The sequence below is a fragment of the Narcine bancroftii genome, chromosome 7 (genome assembly GCF_036971445.1).
Source record: "Narcine bancroftii isolate sNarBan1 chromosome 7, sNarBan1.hap1, whole genome shotgun sequence".
Classification (NCBI taxonomy): Eukaryota; Metazoa; Chordata; class Chondrichthyes; order Torpediniformes; family Narcinidae; genus Narcine; species Narcine bancroftii.
In genome coordinates, this window is record NC_091475.1 from 24,252,585 (window position 1) to 24,277,172 (window position 24,588).

The following is a 24,588-nucleotide window of genomic DNA, read 5'->3' on the forward strand; positions in this document are numbered from 1 at the left end:
CTCCTTGCTGACCATCAACAAAGGGACACACCAAAGCTATGTGCTTTGTTCCCAGCTCTGCTCCCTGTCCACCTGTGCCTGTGCCGCCAAGTTCAACTTCAACTATAAGTTTACTAACGATACTGCTTCTGTTACCCGAATAACTGGAAATGATGAGTCAAAATACAGAATGGTAATTGAAATCCTGGTTGGGTGGTGTCAGGAGAACATGACCCAGAAGTGGAGGTCAAGAACTTCAAATTCCTGAGTGTCAAGATCTGAGGATCTGTCCTGGAGCCTCCATGTTGATGCAATCACGAAGAAGGCTCACCAGTGTCTATACTTAGTGAGGAGTTTGAGGAGATTCAGTATGTCACCAAAGACTCTCGAAACCTGCAGGTATACTTTGGAGAACATTCTGGCTGATTGCATCACAGCCTGGTATGGAGGAGCCAGCTCTCAGGAGAAGAATGAACTCTAGTGGGTTAACTTGGCCTGTGATATCACAGAGACCAGACTTTACTCCATTGAGGACATCAACATGATGCGGTGTATTTAAAAAAAAGCATCTAGCCTCAAAGACCCCCACCACCCAGGCCATGCCCTCTTTACTCTGCTACCATTGGGAGGAAAAGGTACAGGGGCCCAAAGCCGAGCACTCAGTGGCACAAGGACAACTTCAGATTCCTGAATAATCAATGAACCACAGACACAGAACTATCACTTCTTTATGCACCCATTTATTTATTGTTAAATTTAATTTTTAGCAATGTTTGCACTGTGATGCTACTGCAAAACAATTCCGACTTGTTCATGACAATTCTAATTCCGTCAATTATCCTCGGTTTCGCCCCCATCTGGGTCCCTGTCAATCATCCGTTGGTCCCGTGCCATCCCATGCCCTGTCAATCATCCATTAGTCTCGCGGCATCTAATGCTCCGTTAATTCCGCCCCCATCCTCGTGCCAATGCATTATTGCTCCGCTCCAATCCCATACACAGCCCGTCATCTTCGGTCCCGCCCCTTCCCCGTGCTGCCCTCGCTCCCACCCTCCCTCCCAGCATGCACCACGGTAGCGCTATGTTGCTGCGACCTCTCGCCGTATTGCTACGAAGTCGCGGGTTCAGTTCGGGCACCCGCGGGCCGCCCGGCTCCAGGGTAGCGGTGGTGAGTGTCGGGTCTCCCCGGGGCGGCCTGGACTTACCCCACTCCGGCCGGGTCCTGTCCCGTCGCCTCCCAGCGCCGTTTCTCTCACACACCCCCCCCCCCCCACCATGGTTCTCCCGCACCGTCGCCCCCGTTCCCCCAGTGTCCGAACCCTGCCCGCCCCCCCGTAGCCGCCCTGGCCGAGTCCTTGTGGCTGAGACGTGCGGAATATGCCGGACTAGGGGGTGTTGGTGGAGCTGGAGCCTATCAGCGCCCTGCTGCAGCCCGGGAAGTGTGTGGGAGGCGGGGGGGTTGGGGGGGGGGGGAGTGGTGGGGAGGCGGGGGTGGGGGGTGGTGATGTGGTATGTAAAACTAAGCGGTGTATTGGTGATGTGTCACATCAAACACCTTGCAATCAATGTTAGCAAAACCAAGGAGGTAGGTGATTGTAGAAGGAAGTCAGGAGAACGCAATCTAATCCTAATCCAGGGCTCAACAGTGGAGAAAGTCAAAAATTGTGTATCAACATCTCTGTCCTGGAGCTTCCATGTTGATGGAATCACTAGGAAGACTCACCAGTTGCTATACTTTATGAGGAGATTGGTATGTTACCAAGACTTAAACTTCTACAGGTGTACCGTGGAGAGCATTCTGCCTGGTTTCATCACTGGTTTGGAGATGCCATCACTTAGGACAAGAAAAAAACTCCAGAGGGTCATTAACTTAGCTTGTGACTTCACTCCACTGAGACATCTACAAGAGGCAATGTCTTAAGAAAGTAGCCTCTAACCTCAAGGACCCTCACTCCCCAGGCCATGCCCTCTTCACTCTGCTACCATCAGGAAGGAGGTACAGGAGCCTGAAGATGAGCACTCAGTGGCACAAGGAGAGTTTCTTCCCCACTGCCATCAGATTCCTGAATGATCAATGAACCACAGACACAGCCTTACTTTAACATTTTTGTGCACTATTTTTAAATTTATTTTTATAAGGTGGTTTATATGAATTTTGCTGCTGCAAAACAATGAATTTTGTGACTTTTTCATGACAAGCCAGGGACTGATTATGGATAATCAACTTGGCTTTGTGTGTGGTAGGTCATATTTAAGCAATCTTACAGACTTTTTGGAGGAGGTTATCAGGAAGGTTGAGGAAGGATATGCTGTGGATGTTGTCTACGTGGACTTTAGTAAAGAACATGACAAGATCCCACATGAGAGCAAATTTCAGATTTATTGTCAAAAGTACCTATATGACATCACATACAACCCTGAGATTTTTTTTTCCTGATGGTGAGGCAGAATTACCACTTATTGGTAGTGCAAAAAAAACTGTACTCAATGTACACATGTTTTTAAAAAATTAAAATACAAACTGTACAATACAGAGAGAGAAAAAATTAATAAAGTAGGGAAAAAAGTCATTGATTGAATTTGTTGTTGAGGAGTCTGTTAGTGGAGGAGTAGCAGCTGTTTCTGAACTTGGTGGTGCGAGACTTGTGGCACCTAGACCTCTTTCCTGATGGCAGCAGTGAGAACAGAGCATGAGGTGGATGGTGTGGATCAATGATGACTGCCGCTGCTTTCCGACAGCAGCATTCTCCATGGATGTTCTTGATGTTAGGGAGGGATATGCCTGTGATGTCTTGCACTGTGTCCACTACCTTTTGCAGAGAAGCATTGGTGTCCCCATACCAGACCATGATGCAGCGAGTCAGAACCCTTTCCACCACACATCTATGGAAATTTGCCAGGGTTTCTGATGTCATACCAAATCTATGCAAACTCCAGAGAAAGTAGAGGTGCTGATATGCTTTCTTCACAATGCCATTAGTGTGTTAGATCAAGCCCAGACCACCAACCTGGCCTGTTGGGTTGGATGTTGATCTGTCAGACCATCGTTGTAACCATGCAGCATGTGCCTACTCAAACCCCTGAAAAGGCTGAGCACCTTGTAATATATCTCTGAAGGGCAAAGTCAGAACATAATTCATGAGGGTGAACCCTCACAAGGCGTCAGGCCCTGATGGCGTACCTGGCAGGGTACTAAAAATCTGTGCCAACCAATTAGCCAGAGTGTTCACGGACATTTTCAACCTTTCATTTCTGCAGTCAGAGGTTCCCACCTGCTTCAAAAGGACATCAATCAATGCCAGTACCCAAGAAGAGTAGTGTGAGCTGCCTCAACGACAAATGCCCAGTAGTACTAACTTTTGTGAAGAAATGCTTTGAGAGGCTGGTAGTTGCCAGAATTAACAAGTACTTAAGCAAAGACTTAGAGCCACTGCAATTTGTCTATCGTCACAATTGTTCCACAGCAGATGCAATGTCGCTGACTCTCCACTCAGCTCTGGATCACATCAAAAACAGCAATTCATACATACAGCTGCTCTTCATTGACTACAGCTCAATCTTCAATACCATTATTCCCTCAGTGCTGGTCAAGAAGCTACAAACTGTAGACCTCTGTGCCCTCCCTCTACAAATGGATCCTTGACTTCCTCAGCAGAAGACCACAGTCAGTAGGAATTGGAAACAATATCTCCTCCTCAGTGACTATCAACACAGGTCACCCCGAGATGTGTGCTGAGCCCATTGCTCAGGCTAGGCACAATTTCAATGCTGTCTGAAAGTTTGCCGGTGACACCACAGTTGTCAACAGAATCACAAGAAGCAATGAGGAAATGTACATGAGGGAAATAGATCAGCTCGTTGAATGGTGTAACGACAGCAACCTTGTGCTCAACGTCAGCAAAACCAAGGAGATAATTGTGGACTTCAGAAGGAAGTCAGGGGAACATGACCTCATTCTCATCGAGGGTTCACTAGTCAAATTCCTGGGTGTCATCATCTCCAAGGATCTGTCCTTGAGCCTCCATGTTGATGCAATCGCAAAGAAGCAGCTAATCTTTGTGAGGTTTCTGAGGAGATTTGGTATGTCATTGAAAACTCTGGAAAACTTCTGCAGATGTTATCATGGAGACTATTCTGGCTGGTAAGGAGACAACAGCTCTCAGGAAAAGAATAAACTCCAGAGGGTTGTAAACTCAGTCTGTGACATCACAGACACTAAACTTTACTCCATCGAGGACAATGTTGTCATTCAATAAAAATAAACAAGAAATTCCACTGAGTCAATTCTTTTCATTTCCTTCTCCTTTCGTTGATTTAGGTGGTAGATGTCCCCGGTAGGTTTTCTCTATTGTGTTTCATGTATGGCTCCCATATTTGTTCAAATATTTCAATATTATTTCTTAAATTATATGTTATTTTTTCTAATGGAATACATTTATTCATTTCTACATACCATTGTTGTATTCTCAAATTACCTTCCAATTTCCAGGTTGACATAATACATTTTTTTTCTATGGCTAGAGCTATCTTAACAAATCTTTTTTGTTCACCATCCAAATGAAGTCCAAATTCTTTATTTTTTATGTTACTTAGGAGGAAGATCTCTGGGTTTTTTGGTATATTGTTTTCTGTAATTTTATTTAATATCTGGTTTAGATCTTCCCAAAATTTTTCTACTTTCTCACATGTCCAAATTGCATGAATTGTTCCCATTTCTTTTTTACAACAAAAACATCTGTCAGATACTGTTGGGTCCCATTTATTTAACTTTTGAGGTGTAATGTATAGCCTGTGTATCCAGTTATATTGTATCATATGTAACCTCGTATTTATTGTATTTCTCATCGTTCCAGAGCATAACTTCTCCCATGTTTCCTTCTTTATCTTTATATTTATATCTTGTTCTCATTTTTGTTTCGTTTTACCATTTGTTTCCTCATTCTCCTTTTCTTGCAGTTTAATATACATATTTGTTATAAATCTTTTGATTGTCATTGTATCTGTAATCACATATTCAAAGTTACTTCCCTCTGGTAACCTCAGACTACTTCCTAATTTGTCCTTCAAGTAGGATCTCAATTGGTAATATGCCAACACTGTATCTTGATTTATATTATATTTATCCTTCATTTGTTCAAAGGATAATAATCTATATCCTGAAAAACAATTTTCTATTCTTTTGATCCTTTTTTTCTCCCATTCTCTAAAGGAAAGATTATCTATTGTAAAAGGGAGTAACTGATTTTGCGTCATTATTAGTTATGGTAATTGGTAATTTGTTTTATTCCTTTCTACATGAATCTTCTTCCAAATATTGAGCAGATGATGTAATACTGGAGAACTCCTATGTTGTACCAATTTTTCATCCCATTTATACAATATATGTTCAGGTATCTTTTCCCCTATTTTATCTAGTTCTAATTTAGTCCAATCTGGCTTTTCCCTTGTTTGATAAAAATCTGATAGGTATCTTAATTGTGCGGCTCCATAATAATTTTTAAAGTTTGGCAATTGTAAGCCTCCTTGTTTATACCATTCTGTTAATTTATCTAGTGCTATCCTCGGTTTCCCCCCTTTCCATAAAAATTTCCTTATTATTTTCTTTAACTCCTTGAAGAATTTCTCTGTCAAGTGTATTGGCAATGCCTGAAATAGGTATAATATCCTTGGGAAAATGTTCATTTTAATACAGTTTATCCTTCCTATTAGTGTTAGTGGTAAATCTTTCCAATGCTCTAAATCGGAGTTTATATAGTTGGCCGAGATTTTTATTTATTTGTATATCTAGGTATCTTATTGCTTGCATTTGCCATCTGAATGGTGATTCCTTAAATTTTGAGAAATCCGCATTATTCATTGGCATTGCTTCACTTTTATTTACGTTAATCTTGTAACCCGACACTTCTCCATATTCCTTCAATTTCTTATATAATTCTTTTATTGATAGTTCTGGTTCTGTTAAGTATACTATAACATCGTCCACAAATAGACTGATTTTATATTCCTTATCTTTTATTTTTATCCCTTTTATATTATTTTCTGTTCTTATCAATTCTGCTAGTGGTTCTATAGATAACGCGAACAATAAGGGTGATAGTGGGCATCCCTGACTTGTTGATGTGCTTAAATTAAATTGCTTTGATATGTATCCATTTACTGTCACTTTCGCTAATGGCCCCTTATATAATGCTTTAATCCAATTAATATACTTCTCTGGTAAACTGAATTTTTGCAATACTTTGAATAAATAATTCCATTCTACTCTGTCAAAGGCCTTCTCTGCGTCTAAAGCAACTGCTACTGTTGGCGCTTTACTCCCTTCTACTGCATGAATTAAGTTAATAAATTTACAAATATTGTCTGTTGTGCGTCTTTGTTTAATAAATCCAGTTCGGTCTAGATTTACCATTTTCGGTACATACTCTGCTAATCTGTTTGCTAATAGTTTAGCTATTATCTTATAATCTGTGTTAAGTAATGATATTGGTCTATATGACGCTGGTGCGAGTGGATCTTTCCCTTGCTTTGGTATTACTGTAATTATTGCTGTTTTACATGAATCTGGTAAGCTTTGTGTTTTGTCATTCTGGTTGATTACTTCCAGGAGGGGAGGAATTAATAAATCTTTAAATGTTTTATAGAATTCTATTGGGAATCCATCCTCTCCTGGTGTTTTATTATTTGGTAGTTTTTTTTATTATCTCTTGTATTTCTACTATTTCAAATGGTTCTGTTAATTTATTTTGTTCCTCTATTTGTAATTTTGGTAGTTCAATTTTAGTTAAAAATTCATCTACTTTGCCTTCTTTCCCCTCGTTTTCAGTTTGGTATAATTATTCATAGAATTCTCTAAAGTTTTCATTAATCTCCGTTGGATTATATGTGATTTGTTTGTCTTTTTTCCTTGATGCCAATACCATTTTCTTAGCTTGTTCTGTCTTAAGCTGCCATGCTAGAATTTTATGCGTTTTTTCCCCTAGTTCATAATATTTCTGTTTTATCTTCATTATGTTCTTCTCCACCTTATATGTTTGTAGTGTTTCTTATTTTATTTTTTTATCTGCCAATTCTCTTCTTTTAGTTGTATCTTCCTTCATTGCTAATTCTTTTCTATATTTACTATTTCCCTTTCCAACTGCTCTGTTTCCTGATTGTAGTCCTTCTTCATCTTGGTTACATAACTTATTATTTGCACTCTAATGAACGCTTTCATTGCATCCCATAGTATAAACTTATCTTTCACTGATTCTGTATTTATTTCAAAGTACATTTTAATTTGTCTTTCAATTAATTCTCTAAAATCCTGCCTTTTAAGTAGCATGGAGTTTAATCTCCATCTATACATTCTTGGAGGGATGTCCTCTAACTCTATTGTCAATATCAAGGGTGAATGGTCCGATAATATTCTAGCTTTATATTCTGTTTTTCTTACTCTATCTTGCATACGAGCTGATAACAGAAATAGGTCTATTCTTGAGTATGATTTATGTCTACCCGAATAATATGAATATTCCTTTTCCTTTGGGTGTTGTTTCCTCCATATATCCAAAAGTTGCATTTCTTCCATCGATTTAATTATAAATTTGGTTACTTTGTTCTTTCTGTTAATTTTTTTCCCAGTTTTGTCCATATTTGAATCCAAATTAAGGTTGAAATCCCCTCCTATTAATATGTTCCCTTGCGTATCTGCTATCTTCAAAAAAATATCTTGAGGAGGAGTCACGTGATGGAGTAGTGGCCGGACGGTGAACTCCAGCCCTCTCCAGAAAAGTCGGGAAAAACAAGAGAAAACACAAAGGCACAGAAATAAAAGTTACAGAAAAGTGAGTATAAAGGTGGAAAGAAGATGGCGACAAAAAAAGAAAAGTCGAAAGCAACGGTAAGAAGAGAGGAAGAGAAGACAAAGGAGGAAAAAGGTGAAGGCCTTACCTGTCCGAAGAGGCCCGCTGCGGAGAGAGAAACCCGCTCCCTCAGGTCGGTAAATAATGGACTACAAAAATGGCTCGCAGAGCCGAACAAAAGTGCGCAACCGCGCATGCGCGAAGTTTCGCGCATGCGCGATGCGAATGAAAAAAAACACACCGACGGGAGGGGGGACCAGCTGGGGAGTCGATCTCCACAGCCGGCAACGACAGCTGCAGAACACCTGCAGCAAGAAGAGACCACAGAAGACAATAGAAACAAGATAGAAGAGGAGGAAAGGGCACCAAAGAAACAACAGATGGTCAACCCAGAGGAAGAAGAAGAGGAAGAGTATGGTGAAATAGAAGAAGAAAAGAGAGGCAAGGTAAAGGATATACTTGCTCTTATTAGAGGATACATGGAATCATTTAAAGAATGGCAAACACAGGAATTTAAGGATTTAAGAAAAAGAATAAACAACACAGAGGAGAAAATAATTAAAATGGAGATGACCTTAACAGAAATGGGAAAAAAAATGGACAAGATGGAAGAGCGGGCAGTAGCAGCAGAAATGGAGGTAGAAGACTTAAAAAAGAAATTGGAGAAATCTAATAAAAAAACTAAAGAGACACAAGAACTACTAGCTCAAAAAATAGATACAATGGAAAACCATAACAGAAGAAATAACATAAAGATAGTGGGCCTTAAGGAAGATGAAGAAGGCAAGAATATGAGGGAGTTTATAAAAGAGTGGATCCCTAAGACCCTAGGATGTCCAGAACTACAGCATGAAATGGAAATAGAAAGGGCACATAGAGTATTGGCCTCTAAACCACAACCACAACAAAAACCAAGATCTATTGTAGTAAAATTCCTAAGATATACTACAAGAGAAAAGGTACTGGAGAAGACAATGGAAAAAGTAAGAGAGGGCAACAAACCACTGGAGTATAAAGGGCAAAAAATCTTCATTTATCCAGATATAAGTTTTGAACTCCTAAAGAAGAGAAAAGAGTTCAATACAGCAAAGGCGATTTTATGGAAGAAAGGGTATAAATTTATACTAAAGCATCCAGCGGTATTGAAAATATTTATTCCAGGACAACAAAACAGACTATTCGCGGATCCAGAAGAAGCACGAAAATTTGCAGAACAATTACAAAAATAGACTGAGGGAGGAAGACGGGTAATGAGAGTTAAAATGATCACGACTGATATGTATGTGGGTAAAGACAAAAATAGACTGAGGGATGAAGACGGGTAATGAGAGTAAAAATGATCACGATTGATATGTATGCAGGTAAAGAGGTATAAGAGTGAATAGAGACAATGAGCATACATGAATGTATCTGTACTTAGAGGAAAATATGGATAGTATAGACAAGAATTAATAAGGGAAGGTAATGGAATAGAGAGAATAAGGAGGGAATTAAAAGAGGGACCTTTGTGACATATGAAAAGTGAAATCTTTTCTGGGGGAGGCGGGGTGGGGGGAAATAGCGGTCACTGCAAAATCATTTGACGCTTGCGAGTGGATTCGCAAATCCAAATGGAGAGGGGAGATGTGGTTGTCCGACAAGGGATAAAGGACAACTCAGGAGGTGAAGGGGAGATTGGGGATAAATAAGATAGAAATAGGAGAATAAGGAAAATGTTAGATGTTGTAGGAATGTTGTCTTATAAAGAGTTGAAAATAAGAAAACAGAAATGGAAAAGGAGGAAAGGTAATGATGGAAAAACGGAAAGAGAAGATAAACAAAATATAAAAGGGCTACGCTGAACTATATGTCTTTAAATATTAATGGAATACATAACCAAATTAAAAGGAAGAAACTACCAAATTTAAATGAATAAATGTATTCCATTAGAAAAAATAACATATTGGTTAAGAAATAACATTGAAATATTCGAACAAGTATAGGAGCCTTACATTAAATACAATAGCGAAAACCTACCGGGGACAAACATTACCTAAGTTGATGGAAGGAGAAGGAAAGAAAAGAATGGACTCAGTAGAATTTCTGGTGTAATTTTGTTGAATGACAACATTGTCTGACTGGCTTAATGCAACCTAGATTGTATACCTAAAATGGATGAGAGGGGGGGGTGGGGGGGTGGTTTGGGAAGAAAGGGGGGGGGGGGAGAAAAAGTCACTGTATATGTGTGAAAAGAAATAGTGTATATCATGGCTAATGTGATTTATGGTGTGAAAAATAAAAAAATTTAAAAAAAAAAAAAAAAATATCTTGCATAAACTTTTGATCTTCTTCGTTAGGTGAATATACATTGAGTAGATTCCAAAACTCCTAATATATCTTACATTTTATCATTACATATCTCCCTGCTGGATCTATTATTTCCTCTTCTATTTTAATTGGTATATTTTTACTGATTAATATAGCTACTCCTCTTGCTTTTGAATTATACGACGCTGCTGTTACGTGTCCTACCCAATCTCTCTTTAATTTCTTGTGCTCCAATTCAGTTAAATGTGTTTCTTGCACAAATGCTATATCAATTTTTTCTTTTTTCAGTAAATTTAGCAGTTTCTTCCTTTTGATTTGGTTATGTATTCCATTAATATTTAAAGTCATATAGTTCAACGTAGCCATTTCATACTTTGTTTATCTTCCCTTTCTGTTTCTCCATCATCACCTTTCCTTCTTATCCATTTCTGCTTTCTTGTTTTGAACACTTTATAAGACAACATTTCTAAAACATCAAACATTTTCCTTATTTTCCTACTTAAAACTTCTTTAACCCCATTCTCCCCTCCCCCTCCTGAGTTGCCCTTTATCCCTTGCCGAGCAACAACATCTCTCCTCTCCATTTGGATTTGCGAATTCACTCGCAAGCGTCAACTGATTTAGCAGTGACCGTAACTCCTCCCCACCCAGCCCCCCCCCCCCCCCCCCCCGGAAAAGATTTCAATTTTCATATATAACAAAGGTCACTCTTTTAATTCCCTCCTTATTCCCTCTATTCCCTTTCATTCCCTTATTAATTCTTAACTATACTCTATATATTTTCCTCTAAATACGGATACACTCATGTATACACATATATACATACACATCTATATATATATATATATATATATATAGACACACACACACACACACATATAGTTCGTGGTCATTTTTACTCTCATTACATGTCTTCATCTCTCTGCTTGTTTTGTGGTTGTTCTGCAAATTTTCGTGCTTCCTCTGGATCTTTGTTGCCCTGGAATAACTATTTTAAGTACCTCTGGGTGCTTTAACATAAATTTATATCCTTTTTTCCATAAGATCGTTTTTGCTGTATTGAACTCCTTCCTCTTCTTCAGGAGTTCAAAACTTATGTCTGGATAGAAAAAAATTTTTTGACCTTTGTATTCCAGTGGCTCTTTGTCTTCTCTTATTTTCTTCATTGCTTTCTCCAATATATTTTCTCTTGTTGTATATCTTAAAAATTTTACTAAAATGGATCTTGGTTTTTGCTGCGGTTGTGGTTTCGGGGCTAATGTTCTATGTGCCCTCTCTATTTCCATTTCTTCCTGTAATTCTGGTCTTCCTAGGACCCTGGGGATCCAATCTTTTATAAATTCTCTCATATTCTTGCCTTCTTCATCTTCCTTAAGGCCCACTATCTTTATATTATTTCTTCTATTATAGTTTTCCATTATATCTATCTTCTGAGCTAACAGCTCATGTGCCTCTTTAACTTTTTTATTAGATTCTTCTAATTTCTCTTTTAAGTCCTCTACTTCCATTTCTACGATTATTTCTCGTTCTTCCACATTATCCACTCTTTTTCCTATCTTTGATATGACCATTTCTATTTTATTCATTTTTTCTTCTGCACTCTTAATCCTTCTTATCTCATTAAATTCTTGTAATTGCCATTCTTTCACTGATACCATATATTCTTTAAAAAAAGATATATCCATTGTCTTGCCTTTCTCTTCTTCTTCCATTTCTTTCTGTTCTTCTTCTTCTTCCTCTGGGTTGACCATCTGTTGTTTCCTTGTTTTCTTTTTACCCTCTTCTTTCTTGTTGTCGTTATTGTCTGTGTTCTGCACCTGCTGCTGTGCTGCAGGTGTCTCTCTCAGCTGTGGAGATCGACTCCGCAGCTGTTCCCCCCTCCCGTCAGTGTGGTTTTTTTTCATGCGCGGTTGAGCACTTTTACTCGGCTCTGCGTGCCATTTTTGTAGTCCCGAGCCCGGGACTTCCACTGACCTGAGGGAGCGGGTTCTCTCTCCGCGGCGGGCCTCCTCGGACAGGTAAGGCCTTTACCTTCTTCTTCCGACGTTCTTTCATCTTCTCTTCTTCCCGTTGTTTTTGACTTTTCTCTCTTCGCTGCCATTTTCTTCTCACCTTTATTTTTACTTTGTTTTAATTTTTACTCTTGTACCTTTGTGTTTTGTGCGATTTTTTTTTTCAACTTTTCTGGAGAGGGCTGGAATTCCCTGACCGGCCACTACTCCATCACGTGACTCCTCCACAAAACAATAACATGACAATAAATTCTGATTCTGATATTAGTGGATGGTGTTTGATGTGCAGATGGAAAATTGTATCCACAAGGACTAGTTATTTCTGACAGTACTATTCCAGCCATTTCATTTGCTGCAAGGTCGGTGAGTGAGCAGAAGGATACCCGTTTAGTTAGTGCACTCCTTGCCTGCCACAGACCTAGTCTGGCCATTACATCCTTCAGTCCTTGACCAGGGGTGCCACTGAGCTGATGCGGGTGCAATTAGGGTTTAAGCTACCTACCTCAACCTTTTTTGACTGTCGTCCCCACCCCCCCTCCCCACTTAGAACTCTGTACAAAGTTTATCAGACCCCTTCTCTGTGAAACATTCATGATTCGTTGATTTCTTCTGCACTTCTGACGACATAAACATATGATTTCAGTTGATGCCCCCCTCCTCCTTAAATGTGCTTTGGTCCCCGGGGGAGGGGGTGTGGTGATGTATGTCCCTGGTTGACAATGGCTGTATTAAAAGCAATTGAAAAGGGACATGAATAGGAAAGGTTAGAAGGATATTTGCTAACCCAGGCATTGGGTTTAGCTTTGTGGTGAATGTCTGCCAAGCTGCCTGTCTCCCCTCTGGCGAGCCTTGCTGTACTAACATTGGCTGTGCATTATCTCTACTGTTAAGGACACTCCCCTTGGGTATAACTCTGTATGCACCTATTGTCTTTCATTATTATACCATGAGTTTCTGCTAATAAAAGCTATGATTATTGTTTGACCACATCGTCTTTGTCTACTTCATCATCTGGCACTTCATGCTTAGCCAGGCATTGGTGCATATTCGACAAGATGGGGCGAAGGGCCTGTTTTTGTGCTGTATGCCACTTCTAGTGATGGACTGTAAAGTTCCCCAGCTGTTAGACTCTTTTAAATATCATCCAACGTGGATGAACACAGACTTAGCAGCTGAGGGGAAGACACTGAGAGACTCCCAGACTAGATGGAATGCACCTTTGGGTTCTGAAAGAAGTAGCTATAGATATTTCAGAGGCGTTAATAATTCTTTTCCCTGAATTAATAGATTCTGGAATGGTTCCAGAGGATTGAAAAATTGCAAAGGTCACTCTGCTATGAGGTTACAGAGCATAACAAGGCCGACCAAACTCAGCATGGTTTCCTTACGGGAAAATCTTGCCTAACAAACCTACTGCGCTCTTTTGAGGAATCCACAAGAAGGCTGGATAAAGGATATGCACTGAATGTTTGATATTTGGACTTTTCAATGGCTTTTGATAAAGTGTTGTATATGAGGCTGCTTAACAAAATGAGAGGCCATGTGATTACAGGAGAGATACTAGCATGAGTAGAGCATTGGATGATCAGCAGGAAACAGAGACTGGAAATAAAGGGAACCTATTCTGGTTGGCTTCCAGTTAGTGTTCAGCAGTAGTTGGTGTTCGGACCACTTCTTTTTGCGTTGGATTATGGAATAAATGGCTTTGGGCCTAAGCTTGCACATGATACAAAGATATGTGAAGGGGTAGGTAGTGAGGAAGAATCAGAGAGGTTGGAGAGAGACTTGAGGAGAATGGGCAAAGAAGTGGTAAATGAAATACAATGTTGGTCAAAGTAAAAGGGCAGACGATTATTTGGATGGGGAGAAAATTCAAATTTTGTAGATACAAATAGACTTGGGGCCCTAAAAGTTAACCTCCAGGTTGAATTGGTGGTGAAGAAGGTGAATGAAATGGCATTCATATCCATAGGAATAGGATACAAGAGCAGGAATGTGATGTCAAGGCTTTATAAGGTACTGGTGAGGCCTCACTTGGAGCACGGGGCACAGTTTTGGCCTCCTTATTTCAGAAAGGATGTGCTGGCATTGGAGAGGGTTCAGGGAAGATTCACAAGAATGATTCCTGGAATGAATGGATTAGCATACGAGGAATGTTTGTCTGCTCTTGGACTTAACTCCTTGGAGTTCAGAAGAATAAAGAGAGATCTCATGGAAGCATTTTGAATGTTGAAAGGCCTAGACAGAGTAGATGTGATAAAGTTGTTTCCGATGGTAGGGGAGTCAAGGCCAAGAGGCCACAACTTCAGGATTGAAGGGCACCCATTAAAAACAGGTGCAGAAGAATTTCTTTAGTCAAGAGAGTGGTGAAGCTCTGGAATTTGCTACCATGGGCAGCTGTGGAGGCCTGGTCGTTGGGTGTATTTAAGGCAGAGATAGGAATCTGAATAGTTAGGGTATCAAAAGTTAAGGTGAGGAGCAGGGCTGAGTGGAAAAATGGAACAACTCACGATGGAATGGATTCAATGGGCCAAATAACTTCTGCTCCTATATCTTATGGTCTTCTGGTGGTTTCCTTGCCCATGTTTGGCTTGTGGAATTGTTCAGAATCTCCATTTCCCTATGACAGTTTTGTACTCTTGTCTTGTGCAGGTGTTGTCAGGCTGCGGAGTGTTTGATGGCACCGAGATCCACGAGGCCTCGGCGTAAGTTATTTTGTGCCTAAATGTATGTTCCATGGGAGTGTGTCATGGGATGATGTGAAGGGAGCTTCACTCTTTCCATGGGTGGGTGTGAAGGGACAACGTGGAGGGAGTTTCTCTGTTCATGGGAGGGTCTGGTGGGATGATGTAGAGAGAGTTCCTCTCCATCTGTGGGGAGTGTGTCATGGGATGGTGTGGAAGTTGTTGATCCGTGGGAGTATGTGACAATACAGTATTGGTGGGAGTTTCTCTCTATCCATGGGAGGATGTGATGGGACAGTGAGGAGGGAGTTTCTCTCTGTGGTAGTATGTAATGGGACAATGTAGAGAGAGTTCCTCTCCATCTGTGGGAATGTGATGGGATGGTGTGGAAGGTGTTCCTCTGTCTGTGGGAGTGTGTAACGGGATGGTGTGGAGGGAGTTTCTATCTATCACTGGAAGTGCGTGATGGAATGGTGTGGAAGGAGTTTTTCTCTGTCCCTGGGAGTGTGCGATGAGACAGTATGGAGGGAGTTTCTCTCTGGCTCTGGGAATGTATGATGTGACGGTGCAGAGAGTTACTCTCTTCATGGGAATGAGTGATGGAACAATGAGGATGGAGTTTCTCGTTGTCCCTTGGGGTGAGTAGACATATTTTCTCTCAGTCCCTAGGGTTGTGTGACAGGACAGTGTGGAGGGAGTTTCTCTGTTCGTGGGAGTATGTGATGGGATGGTGTGGAGAGAGTTTCTCTCCGTCTGTGAGAGTGTGTGATGGGACATTGTGGAGAGATTTTCTCTCTGTCCGTGGGAGTATGTAATGCGACGGTGTGGAAGGAGTTGTGGTACCACATGGCTATCTGATGCCATCTGTCAGTTGAGTATTCATTCTGCTTTACTCCAACACAGGATTCTCGTCCATCTCAGCCGGAGGGGTGCTGACTACCAGCTTTATGCCCCAGATGTCTCCCAGATGCATGTCATCGACCACGTGAAGGGGGAACCGGTTGCAGAGACACGGTGAGCGCGTTGTCCCACAGGGAATAGAGATGGTGCTGGTAGTGGTTTAACATGGGGTGAATCTCAGTTCCCAGTTTACCCAATTGTCTTTTCAACTTGCACTTCCTGGAATATGTCCAAGTTACGGCTCATAGGCCAAACAGCCGACAACTAGTCACATCACTCCCTCATTGAGGCACTTTTTTTAAACATACAAACTTTATTCAAACTACAATACAAGCACAAAACACACATGGAGCTGCAACTAAAACCAAAAAACACCATAACAAGTGGCAACAAAACTGAGAAGCAGTAATTATGACCACCTCAGCACATCAAATTGAAACACGATTTTTGACATCAACCACATGCATGATCCCCTGGGGGGCCCACTGTTCCATGATCTTAGCCACCATGTGTTCCTGCTCCAAAACCGCACGGGCCTGGGCATATCCTTGAAAGGTGGGCAAGCAGTCAGCTCTCCCCACACCCTCAACTGCCTGCTGCCTTGACCCGTGAATGGCCAGGGACACCTCTTTAATGGACCGTAAGAAAAAGTCTTCCCATGAATTTTATCAACTGTATCAATATCCTCATTCCCACCCAGAGTTTGAGACTGAGCTTTTAAACTGCCTTACAGACTGATGGATGGAAGTATATTACATTGTATGGGATTGTCCAAAATTATTAATCTGAAAGGAGGCACCCTTGCAGGAGCCCTGCCTCCAGAAGCTGCAACTGCTGCGTAGGTCCAAGGGTCTGCCATATTAGAGCTGCAGCTCGCCATGATGGAAGTACTGCACAGCCAGTAATTATTGCACCTGCTGATATGAAACACTGTCCTACTAGCAGAGCACACAACGAGTTTTCCAAGAGAGCAGTGCAGGGAAGGGCGTATGGTGGAAGTTTCCACAGGAACATCTGTGTACTGACAACTGCAGCGCTGTTCTTCCCGATCACAGGGAGTTAGTCATCCAGGTCAGCCCGATTCTTTCCAGCCTGACGAGTCCCAGAAGCTATCGATAATCTTCATCCCCCAGTCGTCTTGAATGGAAATCTCAGTTGGGAGTGGGCATTCTGATGATAACGACCCAACTCTCTCTGAAGTCTAGAAATGGCTTTGGCAATCTGCCAGCCAATGCTGCTCTCACAGCGCTCAAGCACAGTCAAAGACTACAGTGCAAAATCTTTCTTCCTCCAAAAATGACCACCACTGGGATGAGACCTGCACTTTCCAGCGATTTCTGCAGTTTTTAAAAATGTAAATTCTTAGTCGACGATAGAGCTGACGCAGTACTGCTGCTCCAACACTGCTCCTCCCACAGTGTGACTCTTTCAATACTGCCCCTCTCAGTGCTGTCCCTCCCTCAGTGTGCTGCCTCAGAAGGGCTGTGAGTGTCCAGGGTGACCCATGGGCTGCCCTCTGCAGTTTATTTTCTGATTATTGTACCCCTCTGTTGGCAGAAACGTGCTGGTGGAGTCGGCGAGGATTGCTCGTGGTCAAATTAAGGACCTGTGTGGTCTGCGAGCAGATGAGCACGATGCCGTCATCTTCCCCGGCGGGTTCGGAGCCGCCAAGAATCTGTGAGTAATGAAGCAGGTACCCAGTGGCGGTGAGACTCATGGTGGGGTGGTGTGGGGGGTAGGGAGGTTTGTCTGGTCACCACACACCAACCGCTCTCTCGCTGCAAAAACATAATGCTGGAGAAACTCAGCAGGTTAAATAGTGTCCATTATATAATATACATAATCAATGTTTTGGGATTGAGCCCTTCAACAAGGTATGAAAAAATGTAGGTTAGCGCCTGAACCAAAAATAACCTTGATGAAGGGCTCAAGTCCAGAACGTTGGTTATGTATCTTTATCATCATTTGACCTACTGAGATTTCCTAGTATTGTGTTTTACTTCAACCACAGTATCTTTAGACTTTCTTGTTTCTGCATTTCAGAAAACCCGATTTAAGCCCACCCAAATTGTGCTGCCGTATCCACCCCCACCCTCTTCCAATCGTGCTGCCGAACTCCCCCCTCACCCGCCTGTCTCGAGCTGCCGGTCTCTCGCCCGCCCCACTCGCGCTGCCGGTCTCTCGCCCGCCCCACTCGCGCTGCCGGTCTCTCGCCCGCCCCACTCGCGCTGCCGGTCTCTCGCCCCCCCCACTCGCGCTGCCAGTCTCTCGCCCACCTGACTCGCGCTGCCGGTTTCTCTTCCCACTTGCCGGATTTTGGAGCTTTCTGGATTTTAGATGTCCGGATAAAGGATTGTGTACCTGTGCTCCCTTTCTGTATCCTCCTTATGAGCGTTTGTTGGCTGCTGCACTCTGCTTGGCTCAGCAGGAACCAGCTGAGTTCAATTGGTCAGATATCCACTATCACCTTCAGTTCTTCTAATAATCCAGCCTTTGATTTCCAAATTCTGTAGATATGCCACCTTCTGAAGATGAGAAATTCCAGCCCCTGATTTGGTAGATCTGCGCCCTTGTTCATGATTCTCCCACTAGTGAAAACACCCCAACATTCGGGATGCAGGAGAGTCTGCAGCTGCTGGACTCTGGAGCAGCACATAGTGTGCTGAAGGAAGTCAGCAGGTTGATCACCATCCATGGGGGGAGAGAATGGTCCACATTACGTCTCTCAGACAAGGGGTTCTGACCAAAAACCTCTCTCTTTCTCATTGATGTTGCTCAACCTGGTGAGTTCCTCAGGAAAGTGGGTTTCACTATCTGAATCTCGCTGAGGGTCTTGTATGTCCGACGAAGGTCACACACATTCACGTCTCCGCTGAATACAATGAACCCAAACTGTCATGCTTTGGTGAAAGGATTGCCAGTGATTGTTGAAACACCCTGGGGAACCTTTGCACTGCCTCCAGTGCTTCCCGTCCTGTGCAGGGGACCAGAGCTGTGTGCAGTGTCCAGGCGACACCTCATCAACAACCTATACAATTGTACAGAACCTCCTTCTTCCCAACTCCCATCCCTTCACACACTGCTTGACTGCCCGGTGGGGGGTTACTGTGGGAGGAGCATTACTGAGGGGAGCCACCCTGTGGGAGGGCCATTACTAATGGAGTCAAATGTGGGAGAGACAGTACTGAATGACAGGGTCACGCTATGGGAGGGGCTGTACTGAGGGGAGTCATGCTGTGGGAGGGGCAGTAGGGGAGGGTCTCACTGGGAGGGACAGTACAGAGGGGGTGTAACTGTGGGCGTGTCAGTCTTGCTCTGTTCAAAAGTGTGAGTCATGGTGCTTGTGTCATCCCCACAGCTCAACCTTTGCCACCAAAGGGAAGGATTGCGAAGTGAATGCAGACATCAAACGTGTTCTGATGGAGTTCCACAAGGCACGGAAACCCATTGGGTCAGTTCCCCGAGAGGTTGAGTGACGAAGTGAGGAAGTCTCGTAAGAAGCAGGATAAAGCTGGTCGGCCCTTGTTCCTGCCTTGCAGTCATTAATCGTGACTGATTCTTTACCCCAGTGCCACTCTCCTGCTTGTCGATTCACAATATACATTAACAATCTGCAAGAGGGGACAGAGTTCAGTGTATTTAAGTTTGCTGATGACACTACATTGAGTGGAAAAGCAAATTGTGCAGAGGATACAGAGAGAAGTAGATCGGTTGTGAGTGGGCGAGGGTCTGGCAGATGGAGTAGAATTGGTAAATGTGAGGTTTTCCACTCACCGTGGAAGGAAAAATGGAAGTTCTGATTATTATTTAAATGGCAAGCTGCCATACAAGACTTGGGAGTCCTTGTGCAGGAATTGCAAAAGGTTGGTTTGCAGGTGCAGTCGGCGATCAAGAAGGCAAATGGAATGTTGGCTTTCATCGCTAAAGGGATGGAATTTAAGAGCAGGGAGGTTATGATACAAGGTACTGGTGAGGCCGCATCTGGAGTACTGCATGCGATTCTGGTCTCCTTGAGGAAGGATGTACTGGCTTTGGAGGTGGTGCAGAGGAGGTTCACCAGGTTCATTTCAGAGATGAGGAGAGATTGAGTCATCTGGGACTGTATTCACTGGAATTTAGAAGAATGAGAAGGGATCTTATGGAAATGTATAAAATTATGAAAGACATAGATAAGTTAGAGGTAGGTAAGGTTTCCATAAGTGGAGGAGACTAGAAATAGTCTCAAGATCCAGATTTAGGACAGAGATGACGAGGAACTGCTTTTCCCAGAGGGTGGGGAATCTGTGGAATTCACTGTTTAAAGCAGTGGAGTCTACTCAGTAAATATATTTAAAGACAAGGTTGGGTAGATTTGTTGGCCTCCGGGGTTTTACTTGCTGGGCTGCTTGTCGCAGTTACTAACCTACCCGTCTCTCTCTCCCCCCCCCCCCACCCCACCCCCCCACGGCAGATCTGGTTCTACTTCCCTCCAGGTTATGAGGTAGTTTGTGGACTTTAGTGTCAGACAATGTTTGCAATTTCCACAGTCTGTCCCCCACTAGAAGAGTATGAGCCTGGGCTCAACTTTGTAGGATCACTCCTACCACCCATGGGTCTTTGTATTGTCTGTAATCTTATGCCAGGGCCCCGGTCCGGGCGAAGGGTAGACGGCGGCGGCCCCGATACGGGCAGGAGCAAGGGGGAGACGGCGGCCCCAGTCCGGGCACAGGGAGAGCAGCAGCGGCCCCGGCCCCGGTCCGGGCGAAGGGTAGACGGCGGCGGCCCCGATACGGGCAGGAACAAGGGGGAGACGGCGGCCCCGGCCTCGGTCGAGTGAGACAGGCGGAGGCCCCGGTCCGGACAGGGAATGGGAGGCGGCGGCCCCAGTCCAGGCACAGGGAGAGCAGCAGCGGCCCCGGCCCCGGTCCGGGCGAAGGGTAGACGGCGGCGGCCTCGATCCGGGCAGGAGCAAGGGGGAGACGGCGGCCCCGGCCTCGGTCGAGTGGGGCAGGGGGAGGCCCCGATCCGGGCAGAGAGTGGGAGGCGGTGGCCCCAGTCCAGGCACAGGGTGAGCTGCGGCGGCCTCGGCCCCGGTCCGGGCAGTATGGACCGACTTAGGAGGGGAGGCAGGCCCCTCCAGCCCGGGTAAGAAACCTGCATAGGAGAAGGCCACTCCGATATAAAACCTACGACCCAAGGACCTCGCTGCCACGTCCCAGCTTGCTTGGCCACGGCACACGAACCATGGGTGTAAAGGGTGGGGCCAGTACTGCGCGCACTGCACTCCACCTAAAAGCTCCTTTGCGCAGGCCCGAGGACAGGTCCACGTCAAATTTTCCCCTGCAACCGCTGCAATCGTGTCTGCCTGTCCCGCATCGGACTTGTCAGCCACAAACGAGCCTGCAGCTGACGTGGACTTTTTACCCCCTCCATAAATCTTCGTCCGCGAAGCCAAGCCAAAGAAGAGGGAAATTAAGGGATGTGGGGAAAAGGCAGGTAGGTGGAGATGAGCCAATCATCAGATCAGCCTCGATCACATTGAATGGCAGAGCAGGCTGGATGGCTGGCTCCTGTTTCTTGCGTTCCCTTAAACTTGCTGATCAATGGATCCAGCTTTGGCCATCCTCGTGGCTTCCTTGAACCAGGCAATCAATTGTGTGTGCGTGCCCCCTGGCAGGTGGTCGGGTGTGTGTAGATGCACCCTGACAGGTGATCGGGTGTGTGTGAGACTGCCCCCTGCCAGGTGATTAGATATGTGTGGATGCCCCCAACAGGTGATCAGGTGTGTGTGGGGAGTCTCCTGACCATGGACTCGTTGGTCCCTGCTCCAGGTTGTGCTGCATTGCCCCTGTGCTGGCTGCCAGGGTGCTTCCTGGGGTTGAGGTCACGGTGGGCCATGAGGAGGAAGAAGGGGGAAGGTGGCCCTACGCTGGCACAGCAGCTGCCATCACGGTGATGGGTGCAAAGCACTGCGTTACCGATGTTGATATATCCTTTCTTCTGGCGGCATGAGGCCGGTGGGGAGAGGTGTGGGCGTTGGGTTCTGGTGATAGTGGGATGTCCTCCAGTGTCAACACTCCCTTGGTTGGGATATCCCAAATGACAGAGTTCCCCGGGACATGACCTCCTGGTGTCGGAGTTTTCCAGGAGGGACCTGGTGCCTGAGTTCCCCGGTATCTGATCTCCTGGTGTTGGCGTTCCCTGGATATTTGGGTTCCCCCTTGTGTGTGTTTCCTGTGTTCTGTCGGGTGATGTTACTGTGTTTTCTCCTTAACCTGTCTTCACCAAGCTCATGTGGATTGTGAGAATAAGATCGTGACAACTCCGGCCTTTATGTGTGAAACTAAACTGCATCAGATCTTCGATGGAATCGGGCAGATGGTGCAGAGTGTCCTGAAACTGACAGCAAACTAAGGAAGAGGGGTTGTCTATGGCTGTGTGCGTGGTGAGTGTGTAAGACTGTGTTTGTGTGTGTGTTAGTATGCCTGTGTGTGTTGGTGTGCCTGTGTGTTAGTGTTTCTGTGTATGTGATTGAGTGTGTTAGTGTTTCTGTGTATGTGATTGTGTTAATGAGCCTGTGTATGTGATTGAGTGTGTTAGTGTGCCTGTGTATGTGTGTGCGTCCGCGCATCTGTGTGTGAGTGTGCCCTGGTGTCTCTTATGAATGGCATAGCAGTTGCTTGGAGAGCTTCACGGCTGGTCGCAGTAATGAATGCTGTGTTACTGGTCATTTCCCATGTACCTGTGTGATCTGTTCATGTTGTTGCCTTAATTATATCAGCTCATATAGTAGCGAACATAATTGGTGAATTATGTGATTAGGTTCCATTAAACGTGATCATCTTGCGATGTGATCTCTGTTCTGGGATAGGGTGAGCAGGCAGGGTTCACCCGGGTCTCCACTGTGCTTAGTTGTGGGGAGTGCTGAGGCCACAGTGAATCTATCACCAACAGCTCACTCTTTACCTCCTTTCCTTCCCCACTCTCTAACCACTCTGGTCTCGCCCTTTCTGTACCATTTCTCCTGCTTCCTTTACTCTCCTACCCATATCATAACACCTATTCTCCAACCCCCCCCCATCTGATGAAGGCTAATCTGGTCCCTGTAGGCAGGCTGATGATACAGTTGGTACTGGATCTCTCCCACGTGACTCCCAGGAGCTGGAGGAGACTGGATCACTGCATCAATCAGGGAAGCTTCACAGCCTCTGCTCAAATCTGCTGTTGAATTGTCTCCCTTTTTATTTTGCCTTCACAAGGACCTGACCCTAATGCTGTGATTTGGGCAGCATGGTTGGCGTGTGATTAGCCCAATGCCATTACAGCGCCAGCTATTGGGACTGGGGTTTGAATTCTGTGCTATCTGAAAGGAGATTGTATGTTCTTCCTGTGTCTATGTGGGTTTTTCCTGGGGGCTCAGATTTCCTCCCACCGTTCAAAACGTACTGGGGGGTGAAGGTTAATTAGGCGGCATGGAGCTGTGGGCCAAAAAGGCCTGTTACCATGCTGAACTTTAAAAATTTAGTATTTAAACTGACAACAAAATGTACTGTCTCTGCAGTTCATGCCCCGGGGACAGGAACAAATTATCCAGAGTGCCCACATGTTGCAGCAAGGCCGCAGCTTCTGGTAATCTTCAGGGTAAGATCACCAATCATTATCCAGCAGTCTCAGCCTGCAGGAAGGAGCTGGTGTAGCTTGGCCTCTGGATGTTAGAAACCCAAAGTGGTTTGTAGAAGATGGGCATGGTGCTCTCAGTCTGGATGTTGGTCTGGCGATGGGGAGGCAGCAGCCAGCCAGGGGCACCTTCAGCTGAGGTGTATCCTGAGACCTCATTCCCCAGCTGCTGTTGGACACCGGGTGGCCCTCCCTCCCTCCCAGTCCTGTCTCCCTTCCCTGTCTCCTTTCGCACAAACGTGATAAATTCTTACTTTGCCATTTTGGTGTGTTTTTACTACAATCACAATGTCTGCAGACTTTTGTTTTACCCCGAGGAGTTGGGAGGTCATGTTATTGTGTAAGTCGTTGGAAAGGCCCCATTTGGAATATTGTGTTCAGTTTTGGTCACTGCTATAGGAAAAATGTCAAGCTGGAGAGGGTGCAGAGAAGATTTATGGTGTTGCCAGAACTCTCGGCCCTGAGCTACAGGGAGAGGTGGTGCAGGCTGGGGGTTTATTCCTTGGAGCGTAGGAAGATGAAGGGTGATCTCATAGAGGTGAACAAAATCAAGAGAGGGATAAATCTGGTGAATGCAGATATAAAGGAATAGGCTTAAGGTGAGAGGGGAGAGATTTAACAGGAACCTGAGGGGTAAATTTTTTTACACAAGAGTGTGGTGGGTGTGTGGAATGGGCCGCCAGGGGAGATAGTTGAGGCAAGTACTGTGGCAAAAATATATTTGGACAGAAACATGGATAGGATGGGTTTGGAGAGGAATATGGGCCAAATGCAGGCAGGTGGGACATTTTGGTCACCTTGGGTAAATTGGGCAGAAGGGCCTCTTTCATGTTGTGTCACAGTTCCAGTTGAGACTGCAGACACTGGAATCTTAAGCAAAACAAGGATGGATAGATATTTACCTAATGGGGAATTAAGGGATATGGGGAAAAGGCAGGTAGATGGAGATGAAGCCATGATTTCATTGGAGATGAAGGTGGGGATCAGATAAGCCATGATCTCATTGAATGGCGGAGCAGGCTCAATGGGGCGGATGGCCGACTCTTGCTCACATTTCTTATGTTTTAAATTAAATTTGGAATGTTTTAAATTAAATTTAGAATTAAAGCATGGTAACAGGCCATTTCGGCCCACGATCCATGCCGCCCAATTAACTCCTTACGGAACAAACTCCATGATCTTATGAACTCAACAGGTCAAGCAGCAAAG

At 44.3% G+C, this 24,588-nt stretch overlaps 1 protein-coding gene across 1 annotated transcript; it reads left to right on the forward strand.

The window, feature by feature from the left end:
- Positions 1-1,032: 1,032 nt before the first annotated feature.
- gatd3 (glutamine amidotransferase class 1 domain containing 3) lies at positions 1,033-22,548 on the forward strand. Its single transcript, XM_069889166.1, has 7 exons — positions 1,033-1,147; positions 14,792-14,844; positions 15,727-15,837; positions 17,281-17,400; positions 19,082-19,174; positions 21,534-21,690; positions 21,988-22,548. Exons 1-7 carry the CDS (start codon positions 1,043-1,045, stop codon positions 22,114-22,116), a joined length of 768 nt encoding a protein of 255 aa, XP_069745267.1. The 5' UTR covers positions 1,033-1,042; the 3' UTR covers positions 22,117-22,548.
- Positions 22,549-24,588: the final 2,040 nt, after the last annotated feature.